Source organism: Drosophila miranda, chromosome 3 (assembly GCF_003369915.1).
Source record: "Drosophila miranda strain MSH22 chromosome 3, D.miranda_PacBio2.1, whole genome shotgun sequence".
Lineage (NCBI taxonomy): Eukaryota > Metazoa > Arthropoda > Insecta > Diptera > Drosophilidae > Drosophila > Drosophila miranda.
Window position 1 is genome coordinate 7,904,418 of NC_046676.1, and position 23,694 is coordinate 7,928,111.

The 23,694-nt window shown below is 48.3% G+C and overlaps 8 protein-coding genes and 1 long non-coding RNA gene across 12 annotated transcripts; 2 read left to right on the forward strand and 7 right to left on the reverse strand.

Annotated features, from left to right (window-relative positions):
- The first annotated feature begins 7 nt into the window (after window positions 1-7).
- Window positions 8-1,948, forward strand: LOC108160572. 2 transcript variants are annotated; one of them, XR_001775420.2, is made up of 4 exons: window positions 9-329; window positions 432-616; window positions 704-834; window positions 921-1,948. It is a non-coding gene; the product is annotated as an uncharacterized LOC108160572 (long non-coding RNA). The 2 variants fall into 2 exon arrangements; XR_001775418.2 differs by having other exon boundaries at window positions 8-616.
- A 555-nt stretch (window positions 1,949-2,503) lies between these two features.
- On the reverse strand, window positions 2,504-3,505 carry LOC108160571. The gene is made up of 2 exons (XM_017294656.2): window positions 3,310-3,505; window positions 2,504-3,242 (listed from the first exon to the last, which is right to left on the reverse strand). Exon 2 carries the CDS (start codon window positions 3,145-3,147, stop codon window positions 2,662-2,664), a length of 486 nt encoding a protein of 161 aa, XP_017150145.1. The 5' UTR covers window positions 3,148-3,242; window positions 3,310-3,505; the 3' UTR covers window positions 2,504-2,661.
- A 2,912-nt stretch (window positions 3,506-6,417) lies between these two features.
- Window positions 6,418-7,261, forward strand: LOC108160570. The gene is made up of 2 exons (XM_017294654.2): window positions 6,418-7,072; window positions 7,132-7,261. Exons 1-2 carry the CDS (start codon window positions 6,449-6,451, stop codon window positions 7,204-7,206), a joined length of 699 nt encoding a protein of 232 aa, XP_017150143.1. The 5' UTR covers window positions 6,418-6,448; the 3' UTR covers window positions 7,207-7,261.
- Window positions 7,262-7,280: 19 nt separating this feature from the next.
- On the reverse strand, window positions 7,281-8,411 carry LOC108160569 (larval cuticle protein LCP-30). The gene is made up of 3 exons (XM_017294653.2): window positions 8,301-8,411; window positions 7,689-8,236; window positions 7,281-7,622 (listed from the first exon to the last, which is right to left on the reverse strand). The coding sequence occupies exons 1-3, from the start codon at window positions 8,316-8,318 to the stop codon at window positions 7,370-7,372; spliced, it is 819 nt and encodes a 272-aa protein (XP_017150142.1). The 5' UTR covers window positions 8,319-8,411; the 3' UTR covers window positions 7,281-7,369.
- Window positions 8,412-8,950: 539 nt separating this feature from the next.
- On the reverse strand, window positions 8,951-9,754 carry LOC108158931 (endocuticle structural glycoprotein ABD-4). Its single transcript, XM_017291737.2, has 3 exons — window positions 9,659-9,754; window positions 9,396-9,596; window positions 8,951-9,262 (listed from the first exon to the last, which is right to left on the reverse strand). Exons 1-3 carry the CDS (start codon window positions 9,668-9,670, stop codon window positions 9,047-9,049), a joined length of 429 nt encoding a protein of 142 aa, XP_017147226.1. The 5' UTR covers window positions 9,671-9,754; the 3' UTR covers window positions 8,951-9,046.
- Window positions 9,755-10,806: 1,052 nt separating this feature from the next.
- LOC108158932 (integumentary mucin C.1) lies at window positions 10,807-11,231 on the reverse strand. Its single transcript, XM_017291738.2, has one exon. It carries the CDS (start codon window positions 11,139-11,141, stop codon window positions 10,899-10,901), a length of 243 nt encoding a protein of 80 aa, XP_017147227.1. The 5' UTR covers window positions 11,142-11,231; the 3' UTR covers window positions 10,807-10,898.
- A 158-nt stretch (window positions 11,232-11,389) lies between these two features.
- Window positions 11,390-15,187, reverse strand: LOC108158927 (endoplasmic reticulum metallopeptidase 1). 2 transcript variants are annotated; one of them, XM_017291731.2, is made up of 12 exons: window positions 15,123-15,187; window positions 14,524-15,052; window positions 14,292-14,466; window positions 14,147-14,225; window positions 13,880-14,000; window positions 13,670-13,824; window positions 13,212-13,595; window positions 12,962-13,142; window positions 12,715-12,899; window positions 12,511-12,654; window positions 11,962-12,453; window positions 11,390-11,745 (listed from the first exon to the last, which is right to left on the reverse strand). In XM_017291731.2, exons 1-12 carry the CDS (start codon window positions 15,144-15,146, stop codon window positions 11,578-11,580), a joined length of 2,637 nt encoding a protein of 878 aa, XP_017147220.1. In that variant the 5' UTR covers window positions 15,147-15,187; the 3' UTR covers window positions 11,390-11,577. The 2 variants fall into 2 exon arrangements, with proteins under 2 accessions (XP_017147220.1, XP_017147219.1); XM_017291730.2 differs by having other exon boundaries at window positions 15,117-15,163.
- A 346-nt stretch (window positions 15,188-15,533) lies between these two features.
- Window positions 15,534-19,155, reverse strand: LOC108158930 (endoplasmic reticulum metallopeptidase 1). The gene is made up of 11 exons (XM_017291736.2): window positions 18,450-19,155; window positions 18,207-18,381; window positions 18,057-18,141; window positions 17,799-17,919; window positions 17,579-17,733; window positions 17,128-17,511; window positions 16,889-17,069; window positions 16,639-16,823; window positions 16,439-16,582; window positions 15,864-16,370; window positions 15,534-15,786 (listed from the first exon to the last, which is right to left on the reverse strand). Exons 1-11 carry the CDS (start codon window positions 19,084-19,086, stop codon window positions 15,619-15,621), a joined length of 2,742 nt encoding a protein of 913 aa, XP_017147225.1. The 5' UTR covers window positions 19,087-19,155; the 3' UTR covers window positions 15,534-15,618.
- Window positions 19,156-19,897: 742 nt separating this feature from the next.
- On the reverse strand, window positions 19,898-23,613 carry LOC108158928 (endoplasmic reticulum metallopeptidase 1). Of its 2 annotated transcripts, XM_017291732.2 has the most exons (12): window positions 23,375-23,613; window positions 22,795-23,311; window positions 22,569-22,743; window positions 22,429-22,513; window positions 22,172-22,292; window positions 21,954-22,108; window positions 21,504-21,887; window positions 21,269-21,449; window positions 21,024-21,208; window positions 20,798-20,941; window positions 20,239-20,742; window positions 19,898-20,172 (listed from the first exon to the last, which is right to left on the reverse strand). In XM_017291732.2, the coding sequence occupies exons 1-12, from the start codon at window positions 23,393-23,395 to the stop codon at window positions 20,005-20,007; spliced, it is 2,640 nt and encodes an 879-aa protein (XP_017147221.1). In that variant the 5' UTR covers window positions 23,396-23,613; the 3' UTR covers window positions 19,898-20,004. The 2 variants fall into 2 exon arrangements, with proteins under 2 accessions (XP_017147221.1, XP_017147222.1); XM_017291733.2 differs by lacking the exons at window positions 22,569-22,743; window positions 22,795-23,311; window positions 23,375-23,613 and having other exon boundaries at window positions 22,172-22,284.
- Between the last annotated feature and the right edge of the window lie 81 nt (window positions 23,614-23,694).

The following is a 23,694-nucleotide window of genomic DNA, read 5'->3' on the forward strand; positions in this document are numbered from 1 at the left end:
CGGTGGCTGTGCTTTCGGCGCAACGACGCTCCTAAAATTCTCAGCCTCAGCCGGCGCAGCATCCGCGCGCTCGTTTGCTGTGGGCTGCTCTGTTTCTGCTTCGTGTGTGAGAGTGTGTGTGTGTACGTACCGGTTCACCTCAGTTCAATTCGATAAGAAAGAAGAACAACAGCTCTGGCACCTTCTCTCTCTCTCTCTCTCTCCGGCTGCTCCCTTATGGGTTTTCGCCAGTGACGAGTCGCACTCTTCTTGTCTTGTGCGCGTCTCATCTCGCTACTGGCTTTCGCATGGAATGCAGCTTAGACGCTCTCATTAGCTCAATAACTGAGGTAATCATTTATAAGGCTATCAATGTCGTCAATAATCGTAATTACATATATAATCAATTAAAAATTTGTATAATTTGGCAAACGTCGTCTCCTCGGGTTCAGCGACCCTTTGAACTTGAACTATAGCGATCTGCAGCTCAGGATATATGGCAGTGGATGACGCGCTGTTTACTACGCTTCTGATGAAGAAATTCCCGTGATTTCGATGCGAACTGTCATCAAAATTCTGCCGAACAATGAGAGCGAGCAATTTTTTTGGAAATCGCTTCATTTGCTGATAATCGAAGGTAAAGTTCAGGCCCCAGACGTCATAAAGTCAGCACAGATAACGACTTTTGAAAAATTAAAAATTAATTTGTTTTGATTGGTCATAGTCGCACAATAAAGGGAAAATACCTATTTAAGTCAAGGACATGCGGCAAAACAGAGCCAATGATACTGAAGAGTCTAAAAGATAAAGATATACTAGGAAGGAGTTCAACAGCTAACTAGCATATTTCGATATGTAAGTGACACTCAAAACTATGTTCGGGGAACACCCTGAGTTCTTTTAATATGATTTAAAACATATACGAAATCCCCCTCTCGAAGAAAGGATCGAAGACACATTGACATTGACGATGTGCATGGTTTCCGGGAAAGATAAATATACTGCGGAGGAAGGAAGGTTCTAAAAGGCATTATTTAGGGTCTTGGGATGGATCTTCCTTCCCTGGATCGCTTTAGCCATTCTCAGACGCCCGTTAATTTCTCAGCTGGGGTCCAACGTTAACTAGCTTTGGCAACCGATGACAACATCGTCGGCATCGGAGATACATACATGTCCCATCTACCTGGAGGCACTCGGAAGCGCCATAAAAGTGCCGTAATGAAATCATAAATTACGCACCAGCGGAAATACAGCCAAGAAAAAAAACACAAACAAAAAAACGCACAAAAATATAAATAAAAAAAAAATAAATAACCATTCAGACAATGCGCGCGCCTGCCACAACGCGAAATGCATTAATATTGAAGCTGAAGCAGAAGTCGACGCTGGAGATGGAGATTTCGAGGTGGAGATGAGGATGGGACTGGGATTGGGGCTGGGTCTCTCACAGCATACATACATATGTACAGACATATCCATAAGTATAACCGGAATCGGAATCGGAATAAGACTCGGATTGAACCGGCATAAGAAAAATGTTGACAAAAATGATTTTAATTGTTTGTAGCAAACGTTGACACCGCCAGCAACTGCGGCAGTGACAGCTCGGGGATCGGCTTGGAATTTGTCCTTAACGGTTTCGGAGTCTGGAGATGAATCCAAGATTACCGATATACTACTATGTAGGTACATAATTTGTATGTAGATACAAGCAGCCGAAACGGAGAAGGATTGTCAGCGCACATTGCCGGTCTTAAGCCAATTAATAACGACCATAAACATAAACTGTGATTAAAACGCAACAGTTTGGGACACGGCCTGGCCACGGGCAGAGGGTAAAGAGTACCCAGCACCAAGTACCAAGTATCGATGATGCGTCACAGTCAGTGCACTCCAAAGGTCGTACGCTGAACCCACGGCTGGGAGCCAGACCAGCAGAGATGAAATGAAACGAGACCACAGACCAGAGACCAGAGACCAGGCCAGACCCGACCCGACCCAAAGCAGTGCCAGATTGTTGTGTGAATCACGGCGCGTGCTGTTATTGTTACTTTTTGAATAATTTCGTTTGTTTTTGGGCTCTGTCGATTTCTACATACTATATAGGGGGGGCATTCATAAAAGTCACAAATACTTAATAAATATTTAAATAAAATGTCTTTTTAATCAATTACAAGTTCGATTTGTGATGCCCGGGCGATTGTCACTTGATTTGCATGCTACGAGTATTTGCGATCAGATATCAGATCAGATCTTCACACCGCAGGGTGCTGCTGGTGTTATTTTATTATAAAAATCCGCACATACAGACTATATCTATATGGAGAAATATGTATTTTTAATGGCCAGCACTGGCATTGACCTTGGATCACATTCTGTCCAAATCTCACACTTTCTTCGATACGATGCGTCACTATCACATCACACGGCCAGGTAGGATCGGCTTTGATGGGCTCGGTTGGATGTTAATCTCCGCTGAATTCAAGTATTTACGATCCATATCCAATGTCAGAACAAGTTTGAGTGTGTTTTATTTCATTGACGAGGCATCTCTCCTCCGGAAAGTGTCGCACATAAATCTTTAATCTGCTTAAAACTAATTTCAAACAATTTGAGTCGGCTTAGAGAGCAGGAAGTATCAACACGGGCACTCCCCAAAAAGTGCCCCCGACTAGTAGGCGATCACATGTGTAATTTCCTATAGCTCCAGTACCAGATGAAGCCTATGAGGATCAGCGGCAGCATTCGGCCGTCAAGTGCGGGACTGCTCGATGCGTTGCACAAGTGTCCGCGGCAGTGGCAGAGCAGAACGGTGTTCCTGAAGTTCACCTTCTCCTCGATGCAGCCCTCTTCGTACGGCTCCTCCACGACGGACTTCTCCTCCCACGACTTGTTGACGAAGACGTGTGTGGTGCTCAGTTGCTGGGCACATCCCCGCATCGTCTTGATCCACTGGTTTCCCTCCAGCAGGCTCATGGTGAATACGGTTTTCGAGCACATGGTTGAGTGGGGGCACTCTCCAATGTGTCCGAGGGGCTTTTGCGGGCCGCCGCACGTCTGATCCGCCTCGTTGCACTGGTAACACTTGAGAATCTCGCCGACTGCCACGCTTCCGATTAGGAAAACCACTGTTCCCACAGTCGGCCAGAGCTTGGTTCCGATGCCCATTATTTCCGGGGATAGAATACGAGTAACTCTGCTTCCGAAGTCGTTTGCGCTTGCGTTTCCGATACAAGCTTTGCGCTTCGAGGGCCCGAAGAGAACTGGAGGCACAGTGGGAAAGGAAAGTCTCGTATGTTTAAAAAAAGATAATTTATGAGTAATACGCACCCTTCTGGAGCAGTCACTGATCAACTAAAGTTAATCTCAACCGACAAAAGTTTTATTTTTTTTGGAGGGCGTTCTCATATCACCGAGTGCTCTGCAGCATTACAATTGAAGTGAAATGAAATAAACATACTGGGTATGCATGAAATTTCATTGGATTATTCGAATAAACCTTGAGCAACTGCTTCCACTCCCCGTTCCTCTCTCTCCAAATGCTTCCAGATAACAGATGTTTCATTATGCACCGTTGTTTGCTTCTTTGTCTTTCTTTCGCTCTCTGTATTGGGAGGCGGACAGCTCTTATCAAGAATGCGATCGACGCCTCTTCTTTTGCCATTCCAATGCGTCGCAGATACGAATATGTATGTATTTGCGCTCATCGATTCCTATCGATTGTTTGAGCACTTTATCCCTTGGCCAAGCCCGGGGTTTACCAGTGGAATTTAATTGGATTATAATGACAGCATTGTTCAGTTCCATTCCCATTCCTGTTCCCGTTCCCGTTCCAGAGACTGCGCTCCCCACATATGATTTACGCGTATTTTCACCCCCTCTAAGTCGGCCTTTTGGACAGACAGCCTTTAGCATTTCGTGCAAAACAAATGAAATCTTTATAGGCTGGCATTGTATTTCTGTCCATAAATTACCCCCGACTTTGCGTGGGTTTTCACACACACTGGGACTGTCAATGCGACTCCTCTCCTTTTTTATTTAGGTTTGATTTTTTCTCAATTTTTGTTGCTTATTTATCATTTGCTCTCTTTTTGGTTTAATTAGTATGTTCTGAGGCATCACGGGGCGGTATAAATCAAAATGGAATGTCTATAAATATTGGTGGATTCTGAAGCCAGTTTGGCCACCGAATGCCAGAATAGATGGATGGTTTTTGGTAGCACACGGAGCATTCACATTTTAATCGATCCCATTAAATACAAACGATTTGTGCCATTAATTGCTGGCATTTGTTTCGCCCAACGAATTAATTTACAAAGCGCCATTTTGCTGTAGGTCCGAGGCAAAGCCACCCAAAAAAATCAGGCTTATTGACAAACTGCAATTGGAGCAGACTCCAGAACAATGAAACAAATTACCAGCCACAATGAGGCGTAATTGGATACGAGTTGATGCCTCTTCAGTCTGGTATTCGTGATATGTGATATGTGGGATCTTCAACCTGACACCTGGGACTGGGACTGGGACTGTGACTGGGACTACCTGCAGGAGGGACCCAAATTGCAAGCGAGTTCAAAGCTCCTCTCCTAAATTATTGATCAGTCCCCTTCGCATTGTCGGACCCCAGCAAAATAATCTAAAGGTGCTAAATAAAATACGCATTCATGTTTTGGGTGCCTTCAATTTTTACATCGCTCTTGTCGTTTGGACAAAAAGCGCATTAAATAAATTTATATAAAATGGAAAAATCGCATATAAATAAATTTCCAGCCCGACAAGTGCGAAGAAGAGAAATGTGTTTTTATTTCACAATCGCCCCCGGTATGACATCATGCCAATGGAATCTCAATCTTGTATAAACTTCCCCAGAAATCTCTAGTTCCGCTGGCTGAGCCTCTTTCGAATGGGTTAACGTTAACGCTGACCGCAGAACTGTCGTTAAATATTTTACTTTAGGCGCCGTCTGCTGGCAACTAAGTTGAGTTCAATTTACGAGTAAACGGCCATATCCTGCCAATTGTCAGCCTTAAGCGGTGATACTTTTCGGCACTCTCATAAATTTCCCCCCCCCCAAGGACGCTCCGCGGGCCATGTGGGGCAGAGGGGCAGTGGGGAGGTGCAGGCATGAACATGCAAGCGAACATTTTGTGAAATTAATTAATTGCATGCAAAACACCAAATTACGCGTTTCTGGCGACTCAGTGCCAGGGGCAGTCTTTCTTTATTTATCTCCAGCGAATAATTTAAAGTCCCGCCACAATTCCAGATCTCAAAGAGAGAAAGAGAGAGAGATAAAAGCTAACCTGTTGTTGCAGTTTTAATAGAATACATACACATTCCTGCAAGCGATCCATCGATCGTACGGAATCACTTATAAGTGAGTAATCCGTGATGATTCTACGTAGGTTCTACGACCTCATGATTCACGGCACCCAATCATCATTCACTTCCTTACCACGATCAGGTATTTGAAATATTTGCAAGGTTCAATCAAGTTAAGAGTTCAAGTCAAGACCCCAGCCTACGGAAACGAAACCTTGTCTGGCAGCAGGCGTGGGCGTGGTCGCTTTCGATTTCTGGAACCGCCTCAACATTCTAGAGTTGTCGGGCTATGGGATCTACAACGATGTTATGAATGGTATGACTGCCCAAATCAATGGGCTGACAAGGTGATTAATGAATATCGAACCTAAACCGTTGACCGATCTCACAGCTCGATGGACTGACAGTTGTTGCTGTTGTTATAAATGCCTTTTAAGTAAGACAAACGAGCGTCTCATTTTTTATAATTATAATGCGTTTTAAATTTGATTTAAACGACACTAATTACCTTTGATCCTATTGGGTTTGGTTTGCCGAAAGTCCAGACAAACGGCAAAATGTCTGACAAATCGATCATCGATAAGTGATGCGGTTGAATGGCTTTCGAAGGAACAAAGCTGTTGAATGATAAGCACTAAGCTAATCAATGGAAAGGCGTTGAGTTGGATGTGTTAAGTGTTCAATTGATAAATTATTCAATTGGTGGTATCCTGTGAAATCCTATCCTGTGTCGGTCATCGGTGGCATTCTGTCCAACATCTGGGACTGATGGCTTTGACACAGTTTGATCTCTATTCCGAAGTGGTCGTCTCCGTTTTGGTGGGGGCTGCAATGCATTGGGTCTCCGAAAGGTTAAAAGCGACCCGCTGTTGCCAATGCAAACGAGTTGCTTAGTTAGTCGCCTACAGTATTTGATGACTTGTTAGTATGCAAAGAGCTTCTACTTATTGCCAGGCAGTGGCTGCTGAATCATCTGCCGCCGAATACGCTCGGGTTCAGTCCCGCCCATATTTAATCCAATTAAACGATGCCATCTGGCACATAAACCTCGGGTGTTATTAGCCAAACGGCTATCGGGCGTGGAGACCCAAACTAAAATGGCCAGCGAATGCATTGGGGTCGAATCAAACGTAATCAGGTAGTCGACATGAAAACACGCTTAACGCTGCCATTGAGTGCTCTGGCGCTGCTCGGCCTGGCCATCACCTGCTCCTGGGGCCAGGAAAAATTGGAACCAAGGCCGCCCAAGCGGGGCCGGTACATTCCCGAGCTGCACGGAGCCACGGGCTGGTATATGCCGGACGACAGCGGAAAGTACCGGCATGAGCACAATCCCTACGATGGCGGGTACGGGGACCGGGGACAGCCGTACTCCGCCGATCTGCGCAGCATCTTCCGAAAGGCCGAGGAGCAGCTGGCCGCCAGTGTACAGGAGGCCAACGAGAACTTCGCCCTGGGTCCCCGCGATCATCTGCGCTTCATGATCGACTTCAACTACAACGGCACGGGCTGGCAGATCATCCAGTTCGAATGGGTGCGCGATGGCGACGAGACCCATCCGGATATGAAAAAATATAGCTACGTTAACGAGAATAAGCTGTGGGAAACGGGGACGGAGAAGGCGACGGGAGTGGCGGAACAGCCCTATCACTACCAGCAACCCGATGAAGGCTCAGAGGTGAGCTGTGAGCCACCTGTGGAGGTAGGCGAGGAGCAGCAGCAGCAACAGCACGAGGTTCAGCCTCAAAGCAACATTAATTCCGAACAGGATGTAAGTCTATGTTATGTGGGTACACACTTTGTCCTACTAAAAGTTTGGTTCATTGACAGCCCGACAAGATTCATGAGACCATTAACGAAGTCCTGGAGTACATACAACAGCGTATCCTGCCCACTCTGCGGTAAAATGAATGATAAATGAAATGTATTGGAGTTGGTGAAATAAATGTAATGTGGAACCGGAATCGGTTTTAAAGCACTTATTTTAGCTGTAATCCATAAACAAATCTTATGGCACATCGGTTTATTATCAAATCTTAGATTTCATTTCACACTTTCGATTCAATATCTATTTCTTCTTCTTGGCATTTTCCTCCAGGTAGGCCAACAGCTTGGCCACATAGGGCGGCGGCGGTGGAGGTGTTGGGAGGTGAGCAGCACTGGGCACAAAACCATTGTCGTCGGCCGTGTAGTCCACGCGGTAGAGTATGCCATCGTCGCCAGTGTACTCGTAGAAGCCCTTCGAGCGCAGGCCATCATCCTCGGCCAGCTTCTCGATGCGTCCGCTCTCCTCGGCCAGAATGCCGTTCTCCGTCTCATAGCTAGGGGGAGAATCGGATTATCCCCGATTTTATTCTCTGCTGTAGTCTTGGTTCGAGTATACTCACAGATAGTGGTAGCCATCTTGCTCGACATCATCTTCCAGTCGGATGATGGCCCAACCATTGCCGCCTTCGCCTGTGCCCCGTCCCTTGGGCAAATTGGCGGTCACATCGACGACTGCTGGCGGTGGAGGTATGGTGGGTCGCGGCTGGGGTTTTTTGGTGGCTCCTGCGCCTGCCGCACCAGCTGCCCCGCCGCCTGGTCGAGCCCCTGACCCTGCTCCTGCTCCTGCTCCTGCCCCAGCACGGCCTGCTCCACCGCCAGTATTCTTGTCGCCCACATAGCGGTTACGGTCTCCGGTATAAGCCCCGCCGGCACGATCGTCATGCTCATACTTGTTGTCCACGTGTATATAGCGGCCATCGCTGGCGCCGGAGTAGCGTCCGTCGTTTCCTCCGCGATAGCGTCCGTCGTTGGCGCCCGTATAGCGTCCGTCGTTACCACCTTTATAGCGTCCGTCGCCAGCAGTCGCCCGCACCGCAGCTGGAGGAGGCCGATACCTTCCGTCACTTTGGGCCAGGGCTCCAGCCAAGCAGGCCAGTAGTAGAGCAATCTGCAACAGGAAGTCCGTAAGAAACCCGACGTGGCATTCGATCCGAGTGAAGCACCCAACCTACCGTTATACGCAGCCACATGGTTGAAGATGATCAATGAGAAGCTTTGGCCAGTGGTCCCCAGCTTTATATCTTTCGCTGGTACGCCGCACTACGCCCACATGGAGAAGAATCGAGCTCTATTCTGTAAGTGCCCACGGTCCGGCCTGGTCTGGTCTGGGCCAAGTGTGCGACTGTTGCTGTGCCTAATTGGCACCGATCCGACCGGTGGGGGACTTGATCAATTAAGCGTCGGGGTTTACGATGCGATTAGTTCGTAAATTGTTGGAAAGCAGTCGGCACAGTGGATGCCGCCACTTGATGCAGATTAATTGCAGTGATTTGATTCGCCATCTCCAAAGGCTGAACCAAACATTGTCATTTCTTTGGGGGGGTCACGTGGAGATAATTTTGGACAGGCTACCAGCTAACAGTAGTTTCTCATTGAGATGCCTCCGAGTCTCGCCTGAAAGTATGCTGTGTGAATGTGTATGATAGCAATCCTCTGCAGGAGACTATTGAATCTAATGGAATGGCATACTTTCGGGATGGTATAAATTGTGGTTAGTACGCATTTAATTAAAAACTGGTAAGTACCAGCAACTAATTGTTCTGCCCCTTATTCATTCAACTAAGTAACTGTTTTTAGTATACCAATAAAATCGTTCAAACAGTTTCATTTAAATCAATTTATTATCGTTTCCACGTTCGCTTGTTGTGTGTCCCGATTTATTGGTCACACAGGGGAATATGTAGGTGATCCACATTGTCTAGCCCCGTCGGTTGTTAAATCCACCAGACGGTTGCTCTTGAGGCGGCGGCGGCGCCGTGGCCAGGTAGGCGAGTGCCTTCTGGATCGCCGGGGGGATTGGTGGGGGCGTGGGCAGATGATCGCCCTGCGGCTGGAAGCCATTCTCATCAGCCAGATAGGTGATCCGAATGGGTATGCCCTCCGGGGAGGTGTAGGAGAAGAAGCCCTGCGCGACCTTTGCAAATGGCACACAAGATGTAAATCAAAATTAGCTTGAGTTCATTTGGCAAATTAGCTGCCCGAGGGGCAGGTGCAGGTCTCCAGCAAATGCCAAGTTGTCTGGGCACGATTCACTGAGCTGAACTCACCTGTCCAGCATCGTCGGTGCCAGCGTTCTTCAGGTAGCCCTCCTCCTCGACATTGATGCCGTTGCCCGTCTCATAGGAGTACTTGTAGGACCCATCGAAGTTCACCTCCTGCTCCTGCCTGAGAATGGGTATGGGTTCTCCGGACGGTCCCTGTGGTCTTGCCTGGGCCAAGCTCATCAGCAAGGCTACGACGATGAGTAGCTGCCGGCGGAACGGAACCAACTGAGTCTCCATTAAGCCAACAAAATCTGGTAGGAACTTACTCTGTATTGCATTTTGTATCCTCTGATTTGTGATCTGATCCTTTGCGACCGTCTGCTGCGGCCTAGCTTCGTTTGGGTACTGTGGCCAGCATTGCCAGCCGTTTGCATATTTATACCCAAGCTCGATTCAGTGGCTCCAGCTTGGGGACTCTCATTGTGGCCTGAACTTTACAGTTACCGCACACAGCCATAGAAGTATACAGAGGGCAGCGGCAGCAGCAGCGGCAGCAGCAGCGGCAGCACTGAGGCAAAAGATTTGCAGCCCAAAGCTGGGCAAGTGTCTAGCATTTTGAAGGCGCACAGATCGGAAGCCTGGCCACTGATTGCATCTTCCCATAGCGCGCTCGTGAACCATCGCTCGCGTCCACCCACTACTACACATGCAAGGCCCCCGTCAAAGATGCCCCAACAGATTTGAAATTGTGTTTGCTGCTGCAATTTGTCGAATGACTCGTATACATGATGACCTGTCGATGCCTGTGTCGTCCAACATACAGTAGGGTATATGATGAATATATTTGGGACAAAACTCGCTTACGATTCTTTTAAATTTGTTACACAGAATCCAAAGAATTCAAATCCATCTATGGCTGAGCCCACTGTACAGTGTCTGCATTCAGGGGGCGTTGGTGCTTCGATCATTTTGAGTCGTGTTGTACATGAAACCCGTCGTGGCCGGCTTGTGGCATTCATAACTCCTCATCCTCACGCTGCCGCAGACAAGGACAGCACCATTAAATGCTTATATCAATTTGTCAGCTAATCATTAGACATTTAACCCATGGCGTGGCATTCAGAGTCCGATTTTCGATGATCATTATGATGTACACAACTATGACGGCCACCTGACCATGATAAAGTCTGGCTCATTGGCTCATTGGCTCACTGGCTCACTGGCTCACTGACTTACTGAACGGTGCGAGTGCTCGTACTGCTTGACCTTTGGCGGAGACAGATGCATCTCAATTTCTATCCCATGATTGGTCTTTACGAATGGCCGAAAGGCGTTTGGTTAGTGATGGGCCAGGCCCCACCACACTTGAGCAAATATCAGTTATCCCAGAGAGCTAAAGAACCGAACCGGAGATGCTACGCTCAGTGAAAGAACATCTTTTCGGCCATGGGGGAATAAGTATTCAAGTGTTGGATTGTGTTTGTTTGTTGGTTTTATTATTGTTTGGCTAATCAAATCATTGGCGTCCTACTAATCGGCGGGATCGGTGGTCGGAGTGGCAGGTCTCTATCCGGACTTCTTGTTGAACAGCAGCGACAAGAGCGCCTGCTTGAAGGGCTTGGCGGTTGTTGATGTGACCGTGACGGTGGGGGTGGTGTAAGTGGGTGACGTCGTGTAGGTGTAGGTGGTTGTCGATGTAGGCGTTGTCGGCGATGTCGGTGTTGTCGCACCTGTAGTTGTTGTCACCGTTTGGGCGCGGACCAGCGACAAGACAGCAGCGAAGACAGCGACGAATGCGAAGAACTTCATATTGTATTTTTTGTTTTGTTTTGGGCTTGGGGCTTGCTTGGTTGTGATGCTGCTGGAGGCTGCTCAACTCGAAGTGTGTCTATCTGTGGGCCAGGGCACACTTTTTATACGTGATCCAACCCCTTTCCTGCCAAGGGCCGAATGCAACAGGTGTGTACGAGCGGGCCGGGCCTATGTTTGCGCAAATGTTTCCATTGTTCTTTGTTTGCTCTTCATTCCCCATCTCCGCTCCCGTGTTGTGTTAGTCTTGCGGCTGTCAAGTGTTGAAATGCATCATTTCTCCCACTTCCACTTCCACTTCCACTTCCACATTCCCCTTCCAATGCTAGTCGGCCTTTTTAATGTTGAGCAAGTGAATGTCTGGGCCCACACTCATGGTACCTTTACTTTTACTTATACAAGATCTCCTTAATCTGGCGCTTAAATTAATACATTCTTAGTATATATAACGTGCGTAGCTGCTCGGCCACTGCATGGAGAAGGTGTAGTCGGGCAGCGTGGCCAAAAACTGCTCGCTCAAAGCGTCCCGCTCGACCCTGGGACCCACGTAGTGCCCGGAGACGCCAAGCTCGCAAACGGGTTCATCGAAATTTCCATTGTCCTTCTGCAAAATCAATTCAGAATGAAGATGGAATGAATGCTCGGAAAAGTCTGGGGCTTCGAAATGATAGCCTGATTATAATAGAGAATCATATTAATATATCAACTATAAAACTACTTTTAGAAGTCTTTAGACTCTGAAAGAGCTTCTATTAGGATAGTTTGAGATGGAGACGGACAGACATTGCCCTGTAAAGTAGTAATAAATAGTAATACCAACCGATAGTTCCACGTAGAACTCAATGGGAGTGCTGTCTATGCCGTAGGTTATCTGGACTTGCAGCGGCGGCCTATACGTGGCGGGGTTGTCCAGCATTCCCTGAGCAAATGACCATCTCAGCAGCTTCACTCCACTGCGGGGCTTGAAGAAGAGTCCCATGTTGGGAGGCCCCGACAGCCGGAATTCCAAGCGGGCCTGATCGCCCCTGGCCAGGACAGTCTTGTTAACCAGCTCCAGCACAGTGGGGTACGGCAACTGCACGGGCTCTTCCCGTGGCAACCAACGCGCCTCTTTGCGAGCGGAGCACCAACGGTAGCAGGGAATGCCGCACATCAGCTCCGAGTCACAGTCCTCGCCCAGGCGAGTGAGGCCAGTGAGGTTCATCGTGTCGTGGAGAGGCCCGTCCTTGTTCCTGTCCAGCATGTGCAGGTAGTAGCCGCTGTTTTCCGAACTCATGGATCCATCGTGCTCGAAGAATCTGCGGTGCACTTGCTACTCCACAGAACAGTTCAGTTGGTGGCATTTCGTGGTAAACATTAGTCGACTCACCATCATATCTACACGCATCACATTGGTCTTTGGGCGGTAGGGAAATCCAACATCGGAAACGGAGATCATGCAGAACACGAACATCGCCAGCGCCAAGCCTCCGAGCATACTCTTGGGTCGCCGGAACATATTTATGAGGGGAGCCTGCTTACACACATAAGGCGTTCAGTTACTTTAAGTTGAGGGATAGTTCTGCTTCCTTACCGCAAAAGACAAGGACAGAATCGTGCCGAACGCACAGAGTACCGCTATGATGGTGTCGGGATTGGTTGTGACACCAAAACGTCCGACCATTGGTATGAGTATCACGATAAACGTGTGGAATAGATAGGCATGGTAAAGGAACGGCATCAGCTGGCTAGCTCCGAGCACGAAGGACCAGTAGTATCCTGGAAATAAAGAAATACTCATCCCATCAGAGACAACAAATAATTATCGTAACTAACGTTACCTCGGCAATGCAGACGGGTCACCAGATTGATGATCAGAGCTCCCACATAGAATACGATAGAAATGAGGAATAAGTAGGCACTGCGGATGCTTAGAGCCGTTGTCACCAGACACAGGACCGCCAGGAGGACGCAGTAGGCATGCCCCGCGATCTGCAAGTGGTAGGCATGCGTGATCTTCTCCTGCAAGGGGTGTCAATCATGGGGAGCTTTAGTCGTGGTCCCCTGAGTATCTTGTTTTGGACAACTCACACTTGGCCGAAGAGTCAGATAGAGGGTCAGCGGCAGAATAAGGCCAATCACCGAGGGGCAAATGAAGAGACCGATGACCAGCCAACTGTTGCTAAAGTAAGTCAGGGTACGATCTCCTGCATCGTACAAGACGCACATGATCAGGGGCAGTGCCAGGGCCAGAACGACACCGGCAAGTGCCAACAGGAACTGTACTCCGAACGCGCCGGCAAAGGTTCCAACGGCGTGACCCGACACCTTGCGCATGCGCCACAGGGAGAGGCAGACGAGCAGCATGGCCCCAATAGAAAAGCAGATGTTGAGTACCACGCCAGTGGACTCTTTGTAGAACACGAAGAAGAGCCCAATAAAGTCGAAAAACACCGAATGGCCCTCAGAGTATGGCTGAAAAGAGCAGTGCGGCGTTAAGAGTGTCCGAAAAGAAGTAATCAAATGAGGAGATATCGAGCATTGATTACCTCCGTGTCATACATCTCGTGGGCATTGGAGATACTTTGAACTAGGGCCAGCACATTGTCCCCAGTGCTCTGGAGGGCACCGCCGGATATGACGGTGTACCGATCAAACTCAGTGTGATAGACGAATCCATTGTAAATGCCAGCCATGTCCAGGCCTAGTAAAAGATATTTCCTAAATTGATCTAAATTAAAAAGGTACGTGTCACTTACCCGGTACAACTCCAAAGTCACGGAAGATCCTGAAGTCGGTGTCCGAAGGTATTAGGCCAGCTTGGAATATCTCTTCGCCCGTGGTTGTGGCAAACGGGTGTGGGATACTTTTTTTGTAATGCTGTAGCGATATTTTGAAGGTTGAAAGTAGAATCCGATTAGATAAAATGGCTGCCAGACAGGCGATACCGATTTCGTTCATATCTAAGCAATACTCGTAGAACAAAGCAAGTAGTAGTCATCGGGTGGATGAGGCAAGTTACTTACTTCCATCAGCCACGGGTGATTGGGACCGCCCTGGAAGAGCAGCTCACGACCGCCCGAGCCGTCCAAGTTAATCAGCGCTCTAGGAAAAAAGTGTTTTGTTTTTTGGTCGCAATCTTCAGAGTCCGGTGGCGGTCTGTCCACTTACTTGCAATTGGCGGACCATCGGTGCTGTGTGATGAAGCCGTGGGAGCCCAGCATTGGCTGTTCCTCGCCCCCATTGAAGAGGAACACAATGGGATGCAGGAACAGATCAGCGGATATGGCCATCTGTCGGAGCACCTCCAGCATTACAGCCACCATGTAGGCATCGTCGCCGGCACCTGGGCCGTCAGGAATTATGTCTTTTGCTCTCTGATAGGACTATATCTTGCACTTACCCGGCGATCCTGGCTTGGTGTCGTAGTGACTGTTAACCAGCAAATATGAGGAGCTGTTGGACGTCCTCGTGCTCAACTTTACGATCACGTTCTGCACACCTTGGTAGTGGTTGACCAAGCCATTGTGAAGATAAGACCCCGAGACCCGTTGTACTTCCCATTCCATATCGAAGAGATCGTCGCGCATTGCCGAACGGACTTTTGCTATCTCGGCGAGCATATATTCCACTATAGTCACCTCATTGACATGGTCGCCCACGACTCGTGGCCCCATCTGGCTGATGGACAGCAATATGCCCTGGGCTCGCTCGGCCACGAATTTCCCCGGACTGGCCGACTCCTCGGCGATCTTCAGAGCCGTAGGCACCGCCTGGAAGAGTGGTATGACCACGGCGAAGAAAAGACCCACCCAGAAGAGGAGGTAGGTGGGGCCATAATACCAGGGAAGCTGCTTGGCCGCACGTTCACGCCCCTCGAGCTCTATGATCAGGTTGGCAGAGCCTGAGCCGTTGCTCGTTGGCAGAATGCTCTGCAGAAAAGGAAAGAAATATTACTCATTCTGTGACTAATTCCAGAAAAATCTGGAGGCATACCGATACCTTTCCATCCGTTGGAGCGCCCATTTCTGCCTGCAGCCAGAGTACAACTAACAAGGGTCTGGTCTGCCATCGCCATCCTATTTTAAAATGGTATTTTTTGCATTTATGGTTTTAGTATTGGTATCGGCAGCATAGTATAAAGATATTCGATATTTATGGCCTAATGGCCCTGATGGCTTCGCAATTACTAATCAACATACCTATATAAAATCTATATAACTCTTGGCAATACTTCGCAGAACATATGTACATGAGTACGTATGTAGATCGATTCCAAAACTTGAACGTGACGAATTTTGTGAGGCCGATTAGGGGAAATCATAACGCCCAACTTCGCCCCATATCGTAAAGCAGTTAATAGCGGATTTATGGATTCATTGTGTCGCATCCGAACGGCAACGGCCAATAAGTAATCGTCTCCAATTCAGTTTCCGTTTTATTATACTAATCGTTTATTCATACATATGTACATAGCACAACCATACACTAGGAATTCTCAGAATATATATCGCTCGTAAGAGGTCGGCCACTCCATGGGATGGGCGAAATCGGGAAGATCATCCAGGAACTTCTGGGTGGCCGCATCCCGCTTGTTGAGGTGGCTCATGTAATGCCCGGAGACGCCCAGCTTAAACAGGGGCACGTCAAAGTTGGCATCGTCTTTCTGTAAACATTTGGAAAGCGAAAGTTCCCCGTATTAGATGAACTCTCACCTGATGGAAGAATCTTTGCAATACTAACCCTCAGCTCGAAGTAGAATTCAACTGGTGAGTCGTCGCTACCGTAGCCAAAGAAGATGTGATACGGTGGTTTGTAGATGGCCGGGCTATCCAGCATTCCCATTAGGAAGGACCACTTTAGGATCTTCACCCCATCAAGGGGCATCACGAACAGACTCATCCTAGGCGGACCCGACACTTTGAAGTCGTATCGAACTCGTATATCGAACTCCCCCACTAGAACCGTTTTGTTCAGCAGCTCCAGCACGGTGGGTACATCGGGCAGTTCGACGAGCTCATCGCGGGGCAGCCAGTGGGCATCTTCCACGGCGGCACACCAGCGGTGGTTGAAGCAGGGCATGCCACACTTCATCTCCTTCTTGCATTCTTCGTCGAGGCGCGTGAATCCTGTGAGGTTGATCTTGTCACGCAGCGGCTCCTCCAGGCGTCTGTCCTGCAGGTCAAAGTAGTAGCCGCTGTCCTCCAGGCTAAGGGATCCATCGTACTCGTAGAACTTTCGATGCACTTCCTAAAGCGATCGAAAAGGACAGATCAGGTGAGTTGGGAGTTGCAACGATTGGGATGCTACCGACTCACCAGAAAGTGCAGACGCATCACATTTGTTTTGGCCCGATAAGGAAATCCAACTTCAGAGACGGAGATCATGCAGAATATGAACATAACCAGCGCAAGGCCGCCTATCATGCTCTTGGGTCGTCGGAACAGATTAATCAGAGGGGCCTGGAAATAGCTTAAATGCTGTCTATAATCCTCACGAGGTGGCATCACTTGCTTACCACAAAAATCATTGACAAGATCGAACCTAAGGCAGACAGAAGTGCAACGAACATGTCCGGGTTCGATTCCATGCCTTTGCGACTGGTCATGGGTATGATGATGACCAGGAAGCTATGGAACAAGTAGGTGAAGTAGAGATACGGCAGTATCTGGCAAGCGCCCAGAACCAGGGACCAAAGGTAGCCTTGAAAAGAAACGAGTTATATTAAAAGAATTCCAAAGGGATTTGATTCCTCTCCGCCAACTTACCTCGATCATGGAGACGACTCAGCAGGTTGATAATGAGAGCGCACACGTAGAAGAAAATGCAAATCAATAAGAGGTAGGCAGTGCGAATGCTGGCCACCGTGAGTAGTATGCAGAGTACAACCAAAAAGATGCAGTAGGCGTGTCCCGCGATCTGCAGGTGGTAGGTGTGCGGGATCTTCTCCTGGAATAGAAATCGGAAGAGTTTAGTGACAGAATTAAAACTATTCTGCTCAACTTACGCTTGGTCGAAGAGACAGGTAGAGCGTCATCGGCAGAACAAGGCCGATCAAGGAGGGGCAAATGAACAGACCGATGACCAGCCAACTGTTTGTAAAGTAGGTCATGGTGCGATCGCTTGAGTCATAAAACACGGACATGAGCAGGGGGAAGCCCATGGCGAGAAGGAATCCCAGGATGGCCAGCAGAAACATAATTCCAAAGGCGCCGGCATAGGTGCCAATTTTTTGGTCCGTCACCCTGGCCATGCGCCACAGCGAGAGGCAGACAAGAATTATTGCCGCCAGGGAGAAGCAAATGTTAAGTGCCACGCCCGTGGACTCTTTGTAGTACACGAAGAAGAGGCCCAGATAGTCGAAGAACACCGAATGGCCTTCAGAGTGTGCCTGAAAATATAGGTAAAATGTGCTTAGAATAGCTTCAATAAAAGGCTACTCAGAAAGTGAATATTACCTCAGTGTCGTACATTTCCTCAGCATTGGAGATACTCTGTACCAGGGACAGAACATTGTCCCCAGTGTTCTGCAGCGAGTCTCTGGACACCGCACTGAAGCGATCGAATTTCGTGTGGTATACAAAGCCATTGTAGACGCCCGCCAAATCCAGACCTGATCAGAAACATGGATACGATGAAGTTTCATGTATTTTGTGTCAATCTTTCAATAAACCCCACCTGGAACTGGTCCAAAGTTATGGAACATGCGGAAATCCGTGTCCGAGGGTATGAGATCAGCCTGGAAGACCTCCTCGGCCATTGTGGTAGCAAACGGATGCTTGGCACTCTTTTTGTAATGCTGGAATAAAAAAGGTCGCAGTTTCCATTAGATAAGCGAGCAGACTGGAAGGAGCATAAAGTGCAGATTAGATAAACAAGGCCACTAAACCAGTTCGCCAAGCACTAATTTAGATAATATTCACGATATCGACTTGCCTTCATTAGCCACGGATGGTTGGGACCCCCCTGGAAGAGGAGCTCACGACCGCCACAGCCAGCGGAATCCAAGTTGATGAGAGCCCTAGGAGAAGATACAAAAAATCGTAGTGGTCATAGTGCTGTATGATCCGTGGTGCTTCCACTTACTTGCAGTTGGCGGACCACTTGTGCTGGGAGATGAATCCATGCGAGCCATGAAACGGTTGCTCCTCGGCCCCATTGAAGAGGAAGACAATGGGATGTAGGAAAGGGTCGTCAGATATGGCCATCAGGCGGAGCACCTCCAGCATGGACACCACCATGAACTCAGCATCTCCGGTGCCTGCAGGAAAGAGCTTCGAGTTTCAAAACCGAAGAGTATTCGTAAACCGGGTGAGAGGACGGACTTACCCACACTGCTGGGCTTGGAATCGTAGTGGCTGTTGACTAGCAGGTAGGATGTGCTGTTGGAGCTCTTGGCACTCAGCTTGACGACCACATTCTGGATGCCCTGGTACATGTTTATCATCTGCCAGTGGAGAAAGGCGCCTTCTGCCCTCTGCACATCCACTTCGAGCTCATAGAGATCCTGTCGCATCTCCTGACGCACCTTTTCTATCTCTTCGAGGAGAAACTGAACCATGAGTACCTCGGTAACATAGTCGCCAGCGATTTTTGGACCCATCAGATCGATTTTTAGCAAAGTGGTCTCTGCTCGTTGTGCCACAAATTTGCCTGCCTTGGCGGACTCCTCCTCCACTTTGACCCCCGTAGGCAGGTGGTTGAAGAGGGGATAGACGACGGCGAAGAAGAGACCCACCCAAAACAGCAGATACACCGGCCCATAGTACCAGGGCAGCTGCTTGGGTGACCTGTCCTTCTCATTCAAGTCGATTCTCGTGTCTTCGCTATCCTGCGTGTCCGTCATCAGCTGCATGGTGCTCTTAAATCCGTTTGTTGGATCCGTGTACTCCGGAGCGGCACCCACCAAGTTATCCGTATTGTTCTCTCCCATGTTGCTTGATTCACTGCCTGCCTTATTCACCATCAGATCACGGCGAAAAGTGGCGCAGAACTGAGCGAACTTCTCGAAAATTTTCTCTTTTATCAGACTGGATATGCTATCTGCAGCCAAGATCCCATAGGCAATATAGGCACACACGCCTTACCAACGAGATTTATTGTACAATGCACATGTATTTTACAATCCATTAAGGGGCCAAAGTCGCTTCGAGTTCAATCTTAATAAGGTGAAGTTATTGATTTATTGTCATTGCATAGCATCTAGATACGATACCAATCCTCCATATGTACCGATCTTATCGAGTGAAAGTCTGTGAGTTCCTATTTGGTTTCTGCTCAAAGATATCAACCTCTAATATAGGCTTTACGTTATGTACATGTATCGGTTTTATAGTCCTTAAATCAAATGGGATATAATGATATCATTTATACTGAAATGAAATGTATGTGTTGGTAACTCTGATAACGAAAAGGTAGCTTCAGGCGGGTTTCCGAACGGACACGCTTTTGAAGTTCAAGCGAATTCGAGGTTCTTTTTACCAGATCTGATATGCTGGGTAGAGTACGGTACCCCCCCGATATTTATGGCCTAGCACACGAGCATGAGCATGTAGATTTTATAATCTTTCGAGGGCTAAAGTCGAAATCATTGATTTATTTTCTGGGGCACTATTGCGGGCCGTGTTCTATGAAAAGCAATACAATAATTGGGTACATAAACTGTACCTGTATCAGCATAGGAATAAATGTATCGGTTTTATATTCTCTAGATCAAATAAAGATAACATAATCAGCAGCTGAATTTTCGGCAACCGTGAGAATAATAATAATAATAATTTTCATGTCCAGTTTCAGGCAGGTTATGGATCGCGTTTTATTGTGGAAATGTTACGAGTGTATGAGTATAGGTACGGGCATTGGCACACTTATAGCTATGATAGGTCTAGTATATATAACGCTTAAATATCGATGGCCACTCCATGACATGGACGTAGTCGGGGAAGCTTTTAATGAACTGCAGAGCCTCTGGATCCCTCTCATAATCATAGCTCACGTAGTGTCCCACAATCCCTAGCTCGAGGGTGGGACTTTCGAAATCTCCATCGGATTTCTAGAATAAATCAATATATGAATCTTTATCTCCTTTTTTTGATGATTTATAAAACCAGAAACCCACCGATAATACGATGTAAAATTTTAACGGAGAGTCATCCTTTCCGTAGGAGAAGAATATCTGGTACGGAGCCGAGAACTCTTCGGGTTCGTCCAGCATTGTTCTGACGAAAGACCAGTCCTCAACCTTCGCCCCTCCCAGTGGTTGGACAAACACGTTCATGTGGGGCGGCCCCGCCAGCTCGTAGTCAAAACGCACTGTTTTTTCCGCCTCTGAAACAGTCTTTCCCAGAAGCTCAAACTTAAGCTCCACCTCGGGCAGAACCACTTCCGTCTCGCGCGGCAGCCAACCAGCCCTCGTACGCTGACTGCACCAGCTGTAGTAGAAGCACGGAATGCCGCACATAACGTACTTCTCGCAGTCAGGCTCCACTCGAGCCAGACCACTTAGGTTGACGGAGGAGTCCTTCAGAGGATTGAGTTCTCGACGATCCTGATAGTCGAAATAGTACCCAGAATCATTGTGACTCACTGAGCCATCTTGCTCGTAGAAGATGCGGCGTGTGTGCTGTAAAGCAATTGAACTATGAGACTCTGTAAGTATATGAGGAGTCCCTACGTACCAAGAAGTTTACCCGCATTACATTGGTCTTGGGGCGGTAGGGAAAACCGACATCCGAGACAGCAATCATGCAGAATATGAAAGTGACCACCCCCAATCCGAGCAATATGAGCTTTGGCCAGCGGAACATGTTAATAAATTGCACCTGTGTAATACATACTCGTATGTAGATATGAAAAATCGAGAAAAGCAAAGGTAAAGGCTCCAAAGGAAACTTTCGCACTCACCACAAAGCCCAGGGCAAAGAAGGTGCAGAGGGCACAGATAAGGGCTATGATCAAGTCAGGATTTGTGCCGCTATTATTGCGGCCCAGGACAGGAAAGAATATTACGAGGAAGGTGTAGAAGAGATAGCAGAAGTAGCAAAACGGTAGCAGCTGAAGGCACTGCACGGTAATGGTCCAGTAGTAGCCTGAAGAAGTATCTCATTAGTCCAGGCACATCTCCGGCAAATGCCTTGAACAACACTCACCACGGTCATGCAGAGTGCTCAACAGGTTCACCAGCAGCGAGGCCGAGTAGAAGATCATCGACAACAGGCACAGGTACGGAGTGCGCAGACTAACAGAAGTCAAGACGATGGCCAAGAAGGCCAGGATAACGCAATGAGCGTGTAAACTCATGTGCAGATGGTAGGCATGGCTTAACTGTCCCTGCATGACATTAAGATATTGAAAATGTAGTCCACTAACATACTTTCTACTTACGTTTGGCTTGAGCGTGTAGTAGAGGGTCAGAGGAAGCACCAGACCAATGACTGCCGGGCACACATAGAGGCCAATCACCAGCCAGTTGCTGCTGAAGTAGGTCAAAGATCGATCGCCGGCGTCGAACAGTACGGCCATGAGCAGGGGCAGCCCAAGGCAGAGTCCGAGCCCCACCACATGGAGCCCTAGGATGATGAGGAACCAAATGGATATCTGACCAGCTGTCACCTCAGACACGCGGGCCATTCTCCACAAGGAAAATCCGACTAGACCCAGGCTGATCACGGCAATGACACAGTTTAGTACTATTCCAGTGGTCTCGGTGTAATACACAAAAAAGAGACCTAAGAAGTCGAAGAATACGGCATGCCCTTCATCGTATTCCTGTAAAAAAAAATATACGGTTATTATCGGATCCATAGATCGGAACAACATTGAGTTCTAACCGACCTCTGGGTTACTCATTTCGGTTGCATTGGTGTAGGCGCGCACTAGGGCGAGGATATTTTCGCCTGTGTTCTGCACGGAACGTCCAGGAACAGCCTCAAAAGTGTCGAAGACGGTGTGGTACACGTAACCGTTGCTAACTTGGGCAATGTCGAGGCCTGCAGCAAGACATGGATTGCAAATCAATTATTGGCATGTACATATGTGTTTTAGTTACTCACCAGGAACATCTCCATAGTCACGGAAAATTCGGAAATCTGAATCAGATGGCAAAATTCCACTCTGAAAGATCTCCTCAGCCATGGTTGTGGCAAATGGGTGCAAGGCATGGGTCCTATAGTACTAGAGAGAAGAAGCAAAACCTTTTAACGTTCCGACATTTCACGAATTGGCCATAAAATAGGCAGTAAAATTGGCTTCAAAGTTAATTTTTGTGGCCTGCCATAAGCCAGCAGCATTTCGCAGAAATATGTCTCACCTTCATTAGCCACGGATTGTTGGGACCACTCTGGAAAAGAAGTTCCCGGCCCCCACTGCCACCCACTTCTAGGTTGATGAAAGCCCTGCAGCAAACGACTCGGTAAAGATATTTTCTTAGTTTCTATCGAGTATTCTCACTTGACGTTCTTGGCCCACTTGTGTTGGGTGATGAAGCCATGTGAGCCTTGCAGGGGATTCTCCTCGGCGCCGTTGAACAGAAAGACTATGGGATGTTCGAAGGGCGTCTCCGATATGGCCATTTGACGCAGCACCTCCAGCATGACAACCACCATGGTGCCATCGTCGCCGGAACCTGTTCGCATTTTCTTAGATCCTTCAATGGAAACGGAGGAGAATCACTTACCTGGACTGCTCGGTTTCGAGTCGAAGTGGCTGTTGAGCAGGAGATACGATGCACTCTGGGAGCTTTTGGCACTCAGTTTCACGACAACGTTCTGGATGCCTTGATACATGTTAACCATGTCGATGAACACGTAGCCACCTGAAGGCGCCTGCACATCCACCTCCAACTCGTAGAGATCGCTGCGCATCTCGGCCCGGATCTTTTCCGCCTCGTTCACGAGAAAAGCGACCGTTGTCACTTCGTTGGCTATGCTGCCAACCACTTTGGGTCCGATGCGATCGAAGTCGTAGAGCTGTCTCTGGGCTCGCTCCGCCACAAACTGTCCTGGTTTCTGGGATTCGTCGGCAACAGTCACTCTGTCTGGCAGTCGATTATAGAGCGGGATCACGATGGCATAGAAGAGCGCCACCCAAAGGAGCAGAAAGGAGGGCGCATAGTACCAGGAAAGTCTGCGCCTGCGGGAGTTTCCGGTTGGCCCCGACAGAATTTTGATGAGCGCATTGTCCGATGAGCTGTCCTGGTTGGGCGGGACGCTGGTTAGTCAGTTCAATAGTCCGTCTTTCTAAGAATTCATACTTACTTTATCAGTCTTTTTTTCCATCTTTTCTGCAGAGTCAAACCCTTGCTACGTCCGGCCGTCGCATAACTGAACGTCTGAACCGCGGGCAGATCGACTTGAAGCCCCAAATTTAAGGCCATAAAGATAGGGTCGTGTATCGCTGCAAGATATGGAGCTGCTGCCCACTTTGGTAGTGGTCGCTTTGCCTTAAGGCACACCTCACATTGGCGGGGTCTGCATGTGCCAGTTTAGGGTATCTAAATTGGAGGAAGTTTACTGCCCAACTTCAATATAGCCGGAGATTCCGACGCACGAGAGCAGCGATTAACAGCTTAGTCATT

What these genes read in the sequence shown, in the direction of transcription:
- LOC108160571 (XM_017294656.2), bottom strand. Translation starts at nt 3,147, where the DNA reads ATGGGCATCGGAACCAAGCTCTGGCCGACTGTGGGAACAGTGGTTTTC.
- LOC108160570 (XM_017294654.2), top strand. Translation starts at nt 6,449, where the DNA reads ATGAAAACACGCTTAACGCTGCCATTGAGTGCTCTGGCGCTGCTCGGC. An exon ending in ACATTAATTCCGAACAGGAT is followed by an intron (nt 7,073 to 7,131) that starts GTAAGTCTATGT and finishes GTTCATTGACAG; the next exon opens with CCCGACAAGATTCATGAGAC.
- LOC108160569 (XM_017294653.2), bottom strand. An exon ending in CAAGATGGCTACCACTATCT is followed by an intron (nt 7,623 to 7,688) that starts GTGAGTATACTC and finishes TTCTCCCCCTAG; the next exon opens with CTATGAGACGGAGAACGGCA.
- LOC108158931 (XM_017291737.2), bottom strand. An exon ending in GCACCGACGATGCTGGACAG is followed by an intron (nt 9,263 to 9,395) that starts GTGAGTTCAGCT and finishes CCATTTGCAAAG; the next exon opens with GTCGCGCAGGGCTTCTTCTC.
- LOC108158932 (XM_017291738.2), bottom strand. Translation starts at nt 11,141, where the DNA reads ATGAAGTTCTTCGCATTCGTCGCTGTCTTCGCTGCTGTCTTGTCGCTG.
- LOC108158927 (XM_017291730.2), bottom strand. Translation starts at nt 15,146, where the DNA reads ATGGGCGCTCCAACGGATGGAAAGGTATCG. An exon ending in ACGAGATGTATGACACGGAG is followed by an intron (nt 13,596 to 13,669) that starts GTAATCAATGCT and finishes TGCTCTTTTCAG; the next exon opens with CCATACTCTGAGGGCCATTC. An exon ending in AGTTCTACGTGGAACTATCG is followed by an intron (nt 11,746 to 11,961) that starts GTTGGTATTACT and finishes TTGATTTTGCAG; the next exon opens with AAGGACAATGGAAATTTCGA.
- LOC108158930 (XM_017291736.2), bottom strand. Translation starts at nt 19,086, where the DNA reads ATGGTGAATAAGGCAGGCAGTGAATCAAGCAACATGGGAGAGAACAAT. An exon ending in TTCCAAGCCCAGCAGTGTGG is followed by an intron (nt 18,382 to 18,449) that starts GTAAGTCCGTCC and finishes TCTTTCCTGCAG; the next exon opens with GCACCGGAGATGCTGAGTTC. An exon ending in TCTTGTCAATGATTTTTGTG is followed by an intron (nt 16,583 to 16,638) that starts GTAAGCAAGTGA and finishes AGCTATTTCCAG; the next exon opens with GCCCCTCTGATTAATCTGTT.
- LOC108158928 (XM_017291732.2), bottom strand. Translation starts at nt 23,395, where the DNA reads ATGGAAAAAAAGACTGATAAA. An exon ending in TGGAAAAAAAGACTGATAAA is followed by an intron (nt 23,312 to 23,374) that starts GTAAGTATGAAT and finishes CCGCCCAACCAG; the next exon opens with GACAGCTCATCGGACAATGC. An exon ending in TGACTATGGAGATGTTCCTG is followed by an intron (nt 22,109 to 22,171) that starts GTGAGTAACTAA and finishes GTCTTGCTGCAG; the next exon opens with GCCTCGACATTGCCCAAGTT.